The sequence below is a fragment of the Harpegnathos saltator genome, unplaced genomic scaffold (assembly GCF_003227715.2).
Source record: "Harpegnathos saltator strain DR-91 unplaced genomic scaffold, Hsal_v8.6 scaffold115, whole genome shotgun sequence".
In the NCBI taxonomy this organism is placed as follows: Eukaryota; Metazoa; Arthropoda; class Insecta; order Hymenoptera; family Formicidae; genus Harpegnathos; species Harpegnathos saltator.
The window spans coordinates 810,416-823,661 of record NW_020229890.1 but is presented as its reverse complement, the minus strand read 5'-3'; the positions used below and the strand labels follow the sequence as shown (position 1 = coordinate 823,661).

Sequence of the window (13,246 nt, the reverse complement as noted above, 5' to 3'; positions counted from 1 at the left end):
GGAGGAGCCGGGAACTTTCTTCCCGAGCTGTCGGGAGACTCTGGCTCGTTAAAAACCGAAGCGGCGTATTTACCCTCGCATCTTTCTTCCGCTACATCCGCTGCGAGCTTGCTTCAAAGATGGATGGCGCGAGGAAAGCGGGATTTGATAAGAAACATTTCACACACACGTGCTTAGCTCTCGACGGTGTTTTTGCCGCCGCGCCGCGCCGCGGCCGTCGCCGCTCTCGAAACAAGCGACGAGATAATCAGCAGCGAATACTTCCAGCTCACTTGAGCGTTAAAGCAAGACTAATTACCGCAAGTACGGATCGCCAACATCATCGGCCGGTTATCTCCGGGATCCGGACGTTTAATTTTTCGCAGCGAATCGGGAAAGTCGTGCGGCGAGGCACCCCCCGGGGAGAGAAACTTAGACGGCGAAGACGTGCTGCGTCGCGACAGAAACCGCGCCGAGCCGTCGGGGATGCTTCTTGCGAGGAGACGCGGCTCCACGCGGCTAGGGATTCCGATTAGTCTGCTTTCTCGAATTGGCCGCCTTCCCATCGCCGGGCCAGACGCGCCTGGAATTTCGGGAGACACGTACGCAGGCCCGAGACACGTTGCTCACGTGAGCTATGTAGACGACTTCGGGGACATGGCTGGCGGCACGTGCGGTCGAGTCCGGAGGAGAGATCACTCTTTCGACCGCGGCTTCCGTCCGGAAGTTCACGGGAGCGTGAAAGATGACGGCAACTCGATCGACGGCAGACAGGTCGTACATTCGGAAACGCCTCGAGAGCGCGTGCCCGACTAGAAATTTATCCCGTGGTCCTGATCAGGTCAACTTCATTTGGACATCAGGTCCCAATAAGGTAATACTGTCTAGTATACCGTCTAGTCCTAGTAAGTCATGTAACGCAGCGTGGATATCAGGATCTTAGTAAGGATTCACAATCAGGTCCTTATTGAGTTACCTTATGGAATCCTTATTACGTTTTTTCTTTTTTTTTTTTTTTTTTTTTTTTTTCAAATTATGGCTCCTGATCACACCCGCCACGGCTATATTGGATGATGACGTTAGAAATAAGAAATGACACGCTGAAAATTCTTTCGTGTCATTTCCAAATAAAAAGATATTTGCATGAAATAATATTTTAGATCGCTCGAGCATACTTGTAAAATGTTTCGGAAAAGAAACATCAAATGAATATCATAAGATCATAAAGTATCACAAGGTGACAAGACGTGAAGTAGTGTGTTAAAGAGAAAAGTTGCATGTCACGTTAATTTTACAACTATTTATAGACTGCTAAAAAAAGGACAGTTTCTACAGCATTTTACAAATATATTCAAGTGACCTGAAGTGTCTTTTCAATGCAAACATCTTTATATTTGGAAATGACAGCCAAAAATTCTTTTGTTAAAACTTGATGCAAATCATATTAGGTACAATAAATACGTAAGATCCCGACAAGGACCTGATTAACCAAGCCATATTATATCATATATTAGGTTGGTACATTAAGGTCCTAATGTGGACCCAGTCATTATAAGGTCTTACAAAGGTCTTCCCCTTACTCATTTGTCGTTAGGACATTATAAGGATAGACTTGCTTAGGATTACCTTTCATTCACTCAATTAGCTCCTTATCAATGTTGTTAATGAACCTGATCAAAATTTCTAGTCGGGTGGTCGTGTGTTTGCGCATTTTTCGCGAACCTCTCGGTCTCTCGGGGCGAAGATTCCGACCGCTGTAGTTTCCAGTGTAATCCGTCATGCCCGTCGTGTCGCGTTCGTATCACGCTTGAGTGTCGTGGAATAAAAGGCAACAGCCCGCGAGCTTGCGTATTTGCGTGTCGTAAAAGCGAGCGCGACGATTCCACAGCGCGGCGAATCGTTTGATCGTGGCGGGTATCTCGCTGCGATAGAAATAACGCGCTGTCCCGCACAGGGTCGTTCTACGAAGGAACGACGTTTCTATGTTCCCGCAAATCCGCATCGTGTGGATACTCGCCATAATCCGTCAGGGAAAGATCGTAGAGACGAACCCCTCGAGCGCGCGTTACCACGGCGTCTTCAAGGTTATCGATTCTCGAGGACATCGTGGTGGACCGAGAAGAGAGCTCTGATCAATCATGGGAATCGCCAAGCCGCTCTCCTCCGAACCTCCACTCGAGGGATGATCGACCCCCGAGGAGTCCTTCGTCTCGTAATCGATTCTCCGCGACGTTTCACGTGGACTTATCGACTTTTGTCGTTTCGATGCTGCACGCTTTATCCCGAGCTCGTTGGACAAGGTGCCTCAAGGTCGTGCGTACAGCCGAGTTTAACATAATCCCCTGGTTAAGAATGAAAGTCGCACGCTCGTCTATAAGAACGTCAGACTCGCTCGAGATAGCAATCGGAAGCTGCGCGCACCTTCTCTCCTCGCCAATGATCCAATCGAGGTCACCCTATTCTCCGCCGGAAGGCGGCAGCCTTTCAACCGTTATCGCGGCACAAAACGCTGCTTCACGCGAAAGCGCTCGCTGACGGGGCGAAAAATCTGACGGAGGGAAAAATAACAAATCAGGCCCATCGTGTCAATCGCCAACGATTACGGGCGTACCGGGCAGGAGGAGGAGGAGGAGGAGGAGGAGGAGGAGGAGGAGGAAGCGGCAGGGGAGTGTGTGACGGCCGAAAGGGGATGCTCGAGAGGAGGTCGAAGATCACGATGACATTAGGCGTCGCGGCCGGACGAGAGATAGGCCAGCGAGCGCGCCGTGCCGCGAGACCGAGGGTTGACCATTTCGGGAGAGGGTTGCAGGTGGTGGCTGATCGATGCAACAGCAGCGCCACCAGCCGCCGTCGTCGTCGAGAGCGTTGGAAATGGTGGAGGACAGCCAGCCACCACTACCGGCATATCTCCTATCTTCGTCTCTCGCGGCTCCCTCTTCCTTTCCGCGCCTTATCTCTCGCTCGCTCTCTTCCGGCTTCCTCGCTTCTTCCCTTCTCTTCCCTCCATCACCCTCCCCCACCACCCTCGCTATCTCTCCGTCTGACTTTCACCCCCTCAGCTGCTTCCCCAAACGGTATACCGTGTACGCACCGACTGAACGTATCACCCCTCTCTCGTTCCGACCCTCCGTTATCCTTCGTCATCCACCCCCGCCGCCGTCTCCCCCAGCGCCCACACCACCCCGTCGCCGAGCGGTCCCCCTTCCAACCCTGCCTGATCCTCGCAACGGTGTACTACGCACGTACTAACCGTGCGGCGCACATCGGACCTCCGCGCGAGAGAGAGTCCGTGCAACCCTCTCCGCGCGCGCGCGCGCCACCCTCCAGACGAGGGAGGTCGCTCTGGCGGGTTTGCACCTCGCGCTGCTCTCTCCGGCTATCTCGCGGGCTCAGTTCTCGCCTGGAGACCGTCCAGTGCGTACAGGTGATCCGGGACCAGGCCAGTCCTCGAATCCGGGTTCGTTCGTCGCGATGACGCGTCGGCTCGCCACGAGGCGGACGCGAGGCTCGCGCGTCTCGGGCCAGGAGGTGCTCGTCGTCCTCGCGATCCTCCCGGCCTCCAAGCCAACCCGCTCCCACGTCCCGTTCTTCCGTCGCTCCCGGTGGTGCGACTCGCTGCGGCTGACTCGTTTTAATGCGGAAAAAGGGGCTTGATCGTGTATCGCTCGCCAGTGACGGCCGCTTCCGTTGCTGTTCCTCGCTCGCGTTCCCGCTCGCGCGCGCGCGCGCGAGTCCTCCCTCGCTACTTCAACGATTGAAGTGTGCACCTCGTGCGAAATCGTGCGACTTACGCTTCAGCGGATCGCTCGTTGCATGACTGTCTGTCCCCGGCTGCGAATGTCGGCTCGGCGATAGCGCGACGACACTCGGAGAAAAAGCATTTCGGTAGGTTATAATTGTTCGCTCCACGGAGGTTTACGCCGGCGCGATCTCGCCGACTCGAAGAGTCATCATGGCTCATCGCGATGATACTCTTCTTCGGCAGCCTTACACTTGGGGGATTTACGTAACTCGCTGCACAGTCGATCTCTCTGCGTCTTCTTCTATCTATCCTCGCGGTCTCGCGCTTCGTCGAGTTAATCGACTGGAGAGTGGCAAGCAACGGCGGCAAGCATAGATGATGCGTGCTTCACGGAAATTTCATCCCGGCGATTATCCCGCCGCCGTCAGTCGCTCTCGCGTCTTTGTCCTCTCTCTCTCTCTCTCTCTCTCTCGAGTCTCCGTCCGTCAGATTTACGATTCGCGAAACAATTTCACGATGACGCCACGATGAAACGTCATCCTTCATGGAGATAATCTCTCCCGGCTCCGATGGGGTCTGATCGTTTGCCTCGATAATCCTCCGCGGGAAGGAATCCTTCCTTGATCCCGACAAACGCAAAAGAGGTCGGATTAGAATAGTGAAATCGTCGGTGCTAACGCGCAGCTCTCCCGATCGACGAAGCGTCGCACGTGGACACGTCGCAAATATCGCAAACATCTGGATCACGTGGCCGCCGTGATCCCAGCGGGATTACGAGGCTGGATCAGTGTGGGTTGAATTTCAAGCATCAACATCGACTCAACCTTAATCAAGGATCAGATCAGGCCGATCGCGACGGTTGATCGGTTAATTTCGAAATTAATCCCCGGCTGAACTTTGACCTTTCCCTCTGGCCGTCGCGACGTCGCATGTCGCGAATCTTGTCACGTAGCATTTGTTTAACACGTTTCGTCACTAGCGATGGGGAGTACACGCAGGGTGTACGAATGAACGATCATCACAAGATTATCGTCGTTTCTCTATCGATGTGTGCTGTTCTTTTTTCCTCCGTTCACGATCTTTCGGTTTTCACTGTCTCGGGTATTTTAAGACTGCCATTTGATCGCCACGGCGAAATACTGCAATGGCAACGGTAAGGGTGCAAGGTTGTCGCGAGGGTACCGCGGACAATGGGCGGCGTGCGGCGTCGTCCTTTCGGGCAAACTTTTTGTTTCCACCCTCGCTCTTTATCTCTCTCTCTCTCTCTCTCTCTCTCTCTCTCTCTCTCTCTCTCTCTCTCTCTCTCTCTCTCTCTCTCTCTCTCTCTCTCTCTCTCTCTCTCTCTCTCCTTCTCTCTCCTTAAAGCCGGCGATCGAACGACGCCGATCTTGGCAGGCTCGATTCTCCGGAAAACCGAGATCGGATCACCGAGGCGTTCCGAATTGAGTTCGTAATCGAAGTTCGAGTTAGGCCATTAAAACGGAGTTCGCCGACTTTCGCGACGACGCGCGTTAATCCGCCCGAGGGAAGTTATTTAAAATTAGATTTAACGAGGGAGAGACGGATTGAGATATCAAGGATTGCGCGGGCGCGCCCACGATGAGAGGGGGGAGGGCTTTTCACCGCGCGAAAATTTATCTCGCCCGTCCAAAAGGCTGACCCTCAATTTGTGCCACTGATTCTAATCAGTGAGAGAGCATCCCGGAGATAATTAGAATTTAATATCGCCGACGGGGGATCGTTTCTCCTTCTTCCGTCGCGTTAGGGGGCGCGCGCGCGCGCGCGGTACGCCGCAAACTTAAATCAAAGCGATATCACTTTTTGAGAGACGGCGAAATTGCCGTTCGGTTGAATGACTTGTGTTGAGCAGCGGTGAGGAGGGGGGCAGGGAATGAAGAAGAGACTCGCGACGCGCGTATTCCTTGCTTGTGTAAAATATCACGAGACATCACGCCAGGATGTCTGGGGTAATCCAAGATGACACTCGCAAGGCGCATCCTCGAACATCGACATCGCGCTCTTATTTTTACGAAGCGCGCTCCGACTGTTCACATATCGCAGCGTTAAACGCGGCCGATTCTGAGCATCGGCGCTCGGTCACGTGCGAGATTACATCAGCTTGAAAACCCGATCACATCGGGCGCTCGACGTGCTCGATCGGTACACTCCGAGCGAATCTCTCGTGATTTAGACATATCCGGTAATAAGACGCTAACGTAATTATTCAACTCCCCCCGCGCCTCCTCTCCGCGATCTGCAATTTAGCGCGCGACGGAGAGAGTACCTGCGTGAACTCTCTCCGCCGGCAAACTCACGGCAAACAGATTCCGTGTCGAGAGAAAGAAGTAAAAATGTTCCCGGCAGACGGATGCTCGTAAAAGTTCGATTTCTGAGATACAGTCCGCGGACTGGCAACAATGAAAAAAAAAAAGTGTCGCGAGTTCAGAACGTTAGTACTTTTTTTTTTTAACTGCTTTTCGAGATGACTATCAGTTTTGATAATTCCTCAGCATTAACCGAAGAATCCGTTCATTGCGACGTCGGAGCTTGTCGCGAGTGTAATCGAAGAAACGTATAACTTCCGCTCGACGTCACAGATGCCTACATTTTGGAGGAGCTCGCAGATGCGGTGAAAACTTGGAGCGATCTTCATAACAGTACGCGCGTCTGGTCGCCAATCATTTGCGCAAAGCGCGATCTAATGAATAAAAGATATCTCTTCGAGAACCGAGACTGCGGCGGCGGTATTTCAGGAACTGAGCGCGTTTAAGGAGACACATGTCCACACTCCGGGACCTCTTTATTTATTCTTCTACGCAGGATCTCTCGATCCTGCGAGCTAGTCGGTGGAGTTGAGGGACGCACTTCGCGCACAAATACACAAATCCGACCGTTCGCGGAATAAATCCATCGCGCGCCTTTGTTTCGTTATTCAATTCCGCATGCGTCCGTCTCTCCGCCCCGCGACTCCGGCAATTAACATAATGAATTTCGGCCGGATCCCACGTTCATACGGCCCGGCCATTTATCCTTCACGTACGTATACGGGCCGTAACCTAAGCACGGGTATTAAGCGAACGCTGATTCCCGCACAGCCCGTCGAATAATAGACGCCACTAAATTAGGCCGAGCACTGTTCCGCTCGCGTGACACGCCGTCGCGGCGGCCGTGACGGTGCACGGGGTTTGCGAGGAATCGTCTGCCGATTTATTTTCGCCGCCGAGCCCGCTCGTTTGCTCCCGCCCGGATGTCTCGCATCGCGACACGGGGATGTCTCTTTCGCTCGCACGTCCCGGAAACGATCCCTCCGCGTTGCGCGCGCCATGTTTGCCTCCGTGCGATCCTTTGGCTGTGCGCGATTTTGCCTGTGGGAATTTTGCTCGATCGCGCCTCGCCTATCGCTCTGTATTCAGCACGAGTGATTTTACGCGGACGACGCGACGCGTTTCGATCTCGCTGTTTCGCTCGCGTTGCTTGATGGCGGCAGCGGCGGTTTATCTCGCCCCGTGCTGTGCGAGAGAAAACGCAGCAGAGAAAAGAGGAGAAGTAAAACGCGCGCACGCATCGGCATTACAGCGCATTACAGCAGCCGCTGTAACGCGGTCGCGAGCGAAAGCGAGGACGTCGCGGCATGCAGCAGACGTCGGGAGAATGACGCTCCATTGTGCCCGCGTCTCTGACTTTGACAGAAGCTCGATCCGTTCGGCCGATCGAGCGCGTCGCGTCGCGTCGCGTCGCGAGCGTGAATCGCGCCGAGGCCGAGTGAAACACGCGCGCGAAATGTCGCGACGAGGTCGGCTTCCGGTTCGCTTTTGCAAGGAAAACGTGCACCTTGGCTCTCGCCGGACGAGCTGTCGCGCGACGCGTCGCCCTCGCGTCTCGCTCGATGAGATTCATCCGAAGCCTCCAGGCGCGACTCGCCCGCGAAATATCGCTCGGTCGAGATTTCTGCGCGGGCCGCTTGAAGGGAGGAGGGGGGGGGGCACAAAGGTATCGGTACAACAATTTCTCTCCATCCGAGCGGAATCGCTCTGCGCGCTGCAGCGAAAGTATCCAGCCGCTTTTGAGGGCGGGGTGGAAGGGGGAGGGGAGGGGGGAGGTTATTTCCCATCTGCCCCCACAAATGTGTGCCTCCGAGAGAGGCGGACGGATGAAACGGTAGAGCGAAGCTCGCAGCCGCGAAGAACGCGGCGGAATTCCCCGCGCTCGATGAGAATCATCTTATTCGGATATTCTCATCCATCCTGTCTTCTTAATGACCGCGATGCGGTTGGCAAACGGTACAACGTGATCGTTTGACGGAATTATGCGCATGCTAAGTGCGCGCGCATGTCGAGAGGGTTTTTCCTCGCCGGCGCATCCGTGCGGCGATAAATCATAAGGTCCTTCGAGCGGGGGCACGCCGAGTATTTTCCTTCCGCGTCCAGGGCTCTGGGCTGCTTCTCTCTTTTTCTCGCTCTTCCTCCCTCCCGCCCTCGCGTTCTCCCCGTGAAAAATTCCAATTCATTCTCTCGCCATCCCTCGGCGCGAGCACGCGAGCGGATACGCGATGGATTCGCAGCCGCGACGGATCAGCCATCCGACGGTTATTCGAGTTGAACGCGGCTGCGCGCCAATAACGCGTCGGATGATCTCGCATTGTTTATCGCCGCGTTGCTCATTGACGCGCACGCCGGCGTGCCGAATAATCGAGCGATTGTGTTTCCCGTCCGAGCAGATAAAGGCGCGCGTTTCCGCGGGGCGCGTCATTAATATTCGCAAGCGTTTCTCTTCGTCCAACAACAACCGAGCGCAATCTTCGCGATGCCGCTTCGACGCAAGATTGTAACTCCCTCGCGACATCGCCATGTCGTGTGGGGTTGGGGGGAGGGGGGCTATTAACGTAAGCTAATTGTTTCCTCCGATGCCGCGATTCCGATCGGGGTAAGGGCGCGATATCTCCGCGCGAAAATATAGAGCGCACATTCCGTGTGTCGCGTCTCTCCGCGGAACACGCGCAATTTACCGCTTACCGGCGGCCGCGTTTGTCGAGATTAACGACTCTGCGCCCAGCTGCGCGTCTTATCGCTGTGAAATTACCGTATCTCGCTGACCCCAGCTGGCCGATTTTTCGCGCCGCGACCGTGCGATTATCGACTCGTCCGCATCAGCAATTATTACATATTAACCGACCGCGCGTCGCGTTATCGTTAACGCAATCCTCCCCCCCCCCCCGCCCATTAATAATCTATTTAAACAGTGGGCGCACCTACACGCGAACTCGTTAGAGCCGCTTTGATGACTATCAATACGCGGCGCGTCAATCGCGCAGGAGCGCGCAGGAGCGCGCAGGAGCGCGCAGGAGCGTGCAGGAGCGCGCAGGAGCGCGCAGAGCCCGGCTATTCATACTCGAGTCTGCGGGGGAAATGCCTCGAATACCCGCGTGGCAAACTAAATTAACGGCGCGCGGCCGTAATTTTAGCGTAATGCAAATCGATAGCGCCGCGGCTCCGCCAGCCAGCCCCTCCCTCCCTCCCTCCCTCCCCCTCCTCCTCTTCGCCCGCTCCTATGCGGGCCTCGCGACATTTCACGTTGCCGGCGACCATCGCCGCAACCGGGCTGTAAATTTCGCAAACAGCTGGCAGCCGGCCAGACATTTTTATTACGTGCGCCCCGTGTGCGGCCGTTAACGGCGTAACGCCGCTAACGTCGGCCCTGCCGTACGGCCTTACGCTCCGACGTCGTCTTACAACGCCGCATCGTCCGACGACCTCTGTTTATCGCGCCTGCTTTGCGCCGCTCATCGCAACGTTCCTCGATCATTCTTCCTTCTCACGTCGCGAGTCTGCCGACGTTTCTTCTCTCCCTGTCTCTCTCTTTCTCTCTGTCTCTCTCTCTCTCTCTCTCTCTCTCTCTCTCTGTCTCGTTTCATTAGACGCTCGAGAGCTGTTAGCTGCAGTCGTCGCACAGCGGATTCCGATGATTCTCGATACTCACGCGTGCGCTCGTGACGACTCATGACAGAAATATCGATGAAGGGAGATCGAATCGGCCGCGCGGATGCAAGTCGCACTTTTGTCGACAATCCGCCGAGGGCTCCGCACGATCGTCTGCAACTCGCCAGAGAACCCCGCGACTCCCGTTTCTCTCTCCCCCCGCTCTGTCCCAGCCTCGTAAAACGATAACTATGAAACACGAGCCAGCCGCGGCGACGCCAAGACGCCAAGACGAGGAGCGCCGGGAGTAATCTTACTGATCGCTCCTCCTCAGATACTCGCGTAAGCCGCGAGCCCGACATCTCCGATCATCCGGATCGTGGACAGGCGGCTCGCGCGAGACGCGACCGGTCGCGCCGTCGTCTAACGAAGCGATGTAGTGCCGTTGCTCGCCCACGTGACGTGTGCCGGTGTGTGTGTGTGTGTGTGTGTGTGTGTATGTGTGTGTGACGTCGTCGCGGCCCGCGTCAACGCGCTGCGAGGAGACGACGACGATGAACGGCGAGCGAGACTCGTGATCGTCCGGCGCGCGGGCTCCGGGCGGCAAGAGTGCCGCGAGAGGATTCGCGGGCGAGAAGAAGCAGAGGAGAGGCCCCGACGAGAGAGGAGACACACGGGCCGGTCCGGTGGGGCCCCGGCCATGGGGGAGACAGCATGTTCTCCGAGCTGTGCAGGGAGACCCTGCGGAAGGCAGCAGTGTGCTACAGTTCTGCTCGTGCAGGAAGTCCATCACCATCGCCACCAACGTCTCCGCCGCCATCACCCGCCAAGGAGGCAAAGACTGCTGCCAACGCTGACCTGGCAAATGTCCGTGACGCCGGCCACGAGGGAGCCAGAGACCAGCAGCAGCAGCAGCAGCAGCATCATCATCATCCAGGGACCATCGGAAGACGAGGATCGCCGGCGGGCGGGAACGCCGCCGCCGGCGAGCCCCGAGACTCGGCCGCGGAGAGATCGACGACCGAGCGTTCGAACGACGTCAGGGAGTACGTTTACATCCGGTGCGAGGCTGACATTGCTTCATTACTCTCTCAGTGGCCTACGGGGACCGGGGGGCATACCCCCCGAGTGAGTCGACCGTCCATTTTTCTCGGACGAACCCGCGCGTTTTTGTCCGGACTTGGCGGCCGGCAGCCGGACAGCCGGCGCCCTGCCGTTTGGTCCCTCGGAGAAAGTAACCGCGTCGCCTCTGGGCCGCGGATTGAGATTTATCGGCCGCCGCCGAGCGCGGCCGGGCCACTCGATCCGGCTGTGCGATCCTCGACGCACGGAACGGCGAGCGTAAAGGGTGATTTACACGATGCTGCTTTTACTCGCTTTGCAAGCTTCTTAAGGGGACTGATTGCTGAAAAGTCGTGCTCATTTTTGATAATATTTTGTGACGGACTGAATAAATGTGCAAGAATGAAAATTTTAGGTATAGTTATGCATATACATGTGGAAGAGTAGAAGAATTTTGTTTATTAACAAATACTCGTATAAATGTACGATATATATAGATGAAATTCTTCTCTCTTTTTTTTTTTTTTCCAAGTTATCGTTCTTGCGGTAATATCTCGGCTCTCGGTGGTCCGATCGGAGCAAATTTTAGCTAGAAATCTTGAGGAGGCTTATCATTAATAAAAGAAAATCGAACAAAATTAACAAAATGGCAGCTATTATTAGGAAAAAATTCAAATTTTTAAATTCTTTTACAATAAAAAAATTAATATCTCGAAATGAAATATTTCGACGGAGTTGTCCATGATTCACCTGAGAGCCACATGAACAGATATTATTGCCTTAAAATTTGAAATCGACGATATAATATAATATAAATACGAAGCTCAGTTTCGGAGAAATCACTGCAAAAAGTTGAACAATACATTTTCGAGAAGAACGCGTTTAAAATTTAAGTGGACGTCTATTTATATGAGTATTTGTTTAAAAACAAAATTGTTTTACTCTTCATATGTTAATATCATATAAATATATGTAAAATTTTCATTCTTGCGCATTTATTCAGTTCGTCACAAAATCATTATGAAGAACAAGCACGATTTTTCAATAATCAGACTCTCCAGTCCCCTTAAGTCACCAGCGAATTCGTTGGTGAAAATTTCTTCCAGACGCTCGATTTTTATTCGCTAGGGTTCGCAAAATTTGAAAGACGGCAGCGCGTCTATCAGTCTATGACAAAGTTGAACATGTCCAACTTTTATCGCTCGCGCGCGTCAAGCGACATTAAACTGTCTTTTTTCTGTACAAGCGGATGCACCTTTTTCAAAAATTCTTCAAATTTCTCGCACGTTAATCGCAATACTTTACGGTATGCGGTTGGATCCTCCAATGCCAATTCTTTCAAAAGATTATTTGATGCTCCTTGAGTTAATCTTCTCTACCTATCCACTTACGTACCCACATTTTTTTTTTTTTTTTTTTGTAATTTTGTTACCGAGCCACGAATTTCTGCTTGAAGAGCTCGTGCACGAAGCACGACATCAGCTTGAACTATGTCATTCCTTGACGCCCTGATCCTTTTAACTGACCGTTTCCGCGAAATTCTTCTCTAAACGCTCGCGACTAAACGCTATTTATCAGCGTCGTGTAAATGCTCGAACGTTAGCGACTTTGTCAGCCAGAAATTCACTCTAGGAAAGCGAGAAGCTGGCGACAAAAGAAGCCAGGCGTCAAGCGTCAAAAGTAGCATCGTGTAAATCACCCTTAAAACCGGGATCCGCGCGGGGAGCCGAGTTATTTAATACGGAGTGTTTGCTCGTTGCGTCGAGTGATCGGTCACGACGAAATGTCCACGGACGGAGCGTGGCATAGCCGGCGGATTAAATAACGATGACGTGACGGCCGGGAAATTGGACGATCGACGTGATTCTCGCGGGGCAGCAGCCGAGCGGCGGCTTTTCGCACTCGCTCGATATTCGCACGCGGGGGGATCTATCGATCTCGCCATTACGGCTCGCCGTCGTCATCCGAGCAAATTGATCGATCCACAAGCGCGCGCGTCACAGGCCGCGAAACATAATGACGGCGATTCAGGCTCGAGCCAGCGACGCCGCCGTCGTTTCATCGGACACAGCCGGGATTGGCCTAAACGCGTCGTCGGGCAAAATCAACAACGCGCGTTACTCGTCGCGGGCGTGATACCGGGCGATTTCACGCGCGGCAATCGGATCCGCAGCGTTGGCGAGAGCCGCGATGACAACGAGATTCGATGTCGCGCCTGAATGCTGCGCGATAACTCATAAATATTTATCGCGAACGCGCCGAACAGTCGTAGACGCGCGCGACAGACGGGGCGGACGGTTCGTCGATTTTGTTACAAGGCTGCGCCGTTTACGTCGTCGACGTCTCTCGCGATCGTCATCGCCGAGGCGATCATCTTCTGTCGCCCGACGCTAATCGGGTAATCGAGATGGATCTTCTCTGCATCTTTCACGAGAATCGCTCTGCTCACCCGGTCCTCGCGGCCGGACCACGGCCTTGCGATGTGAGCGCAGAGAGGCCGAGTGTTCCTTGTTGCTGCATAAAACGCGACGTGTGTAAACGTACTCCC

At 54.1% G+C, this 13,246-nt stretch overlaps 1 protein-coding gene across 25 annotated transcripts in view; it reads left to right on the top strand.

The window, feature by feature from the left end:
- The window catches only part of LOC105188283 (MAP7 domain-containing protein 1), a 204,140-nt gene that overhangs the window by 141,599 nt on the left and 49,295 nt on the right, over positions 1-13,246 (top strand). For 5 of the 25 annotated variants that reach the window (XM_025302848.1, XM_025302850.1, XM_025302833.1 and 2 more), the window contains exons 1-2: positions 3,375-3,507; positions 9,971-10,697. The exons of 9 other annotated variants lie outside the window; for them this stretch is intronic. In XM_025302848.1, the coding sequence (XP_025158633.1) occupies positions 10,351-10,697 (347 nt within the window). In that variant the 5' untranslated portion in view covers positions 3,375-3,507; positions 9,971-10,350. Of the gene's footprint in view, positions 1-3,371; positions 3,508-3,741; positions 3,865-9,620; positions 10,698-13,246 lie in introns of those variants that run through there. 11 more of the 25 variants (XM_025302829.1, XM_025302819.1, XM_025302824.1 and 8 more) reach the window with 8 other exon arrangements.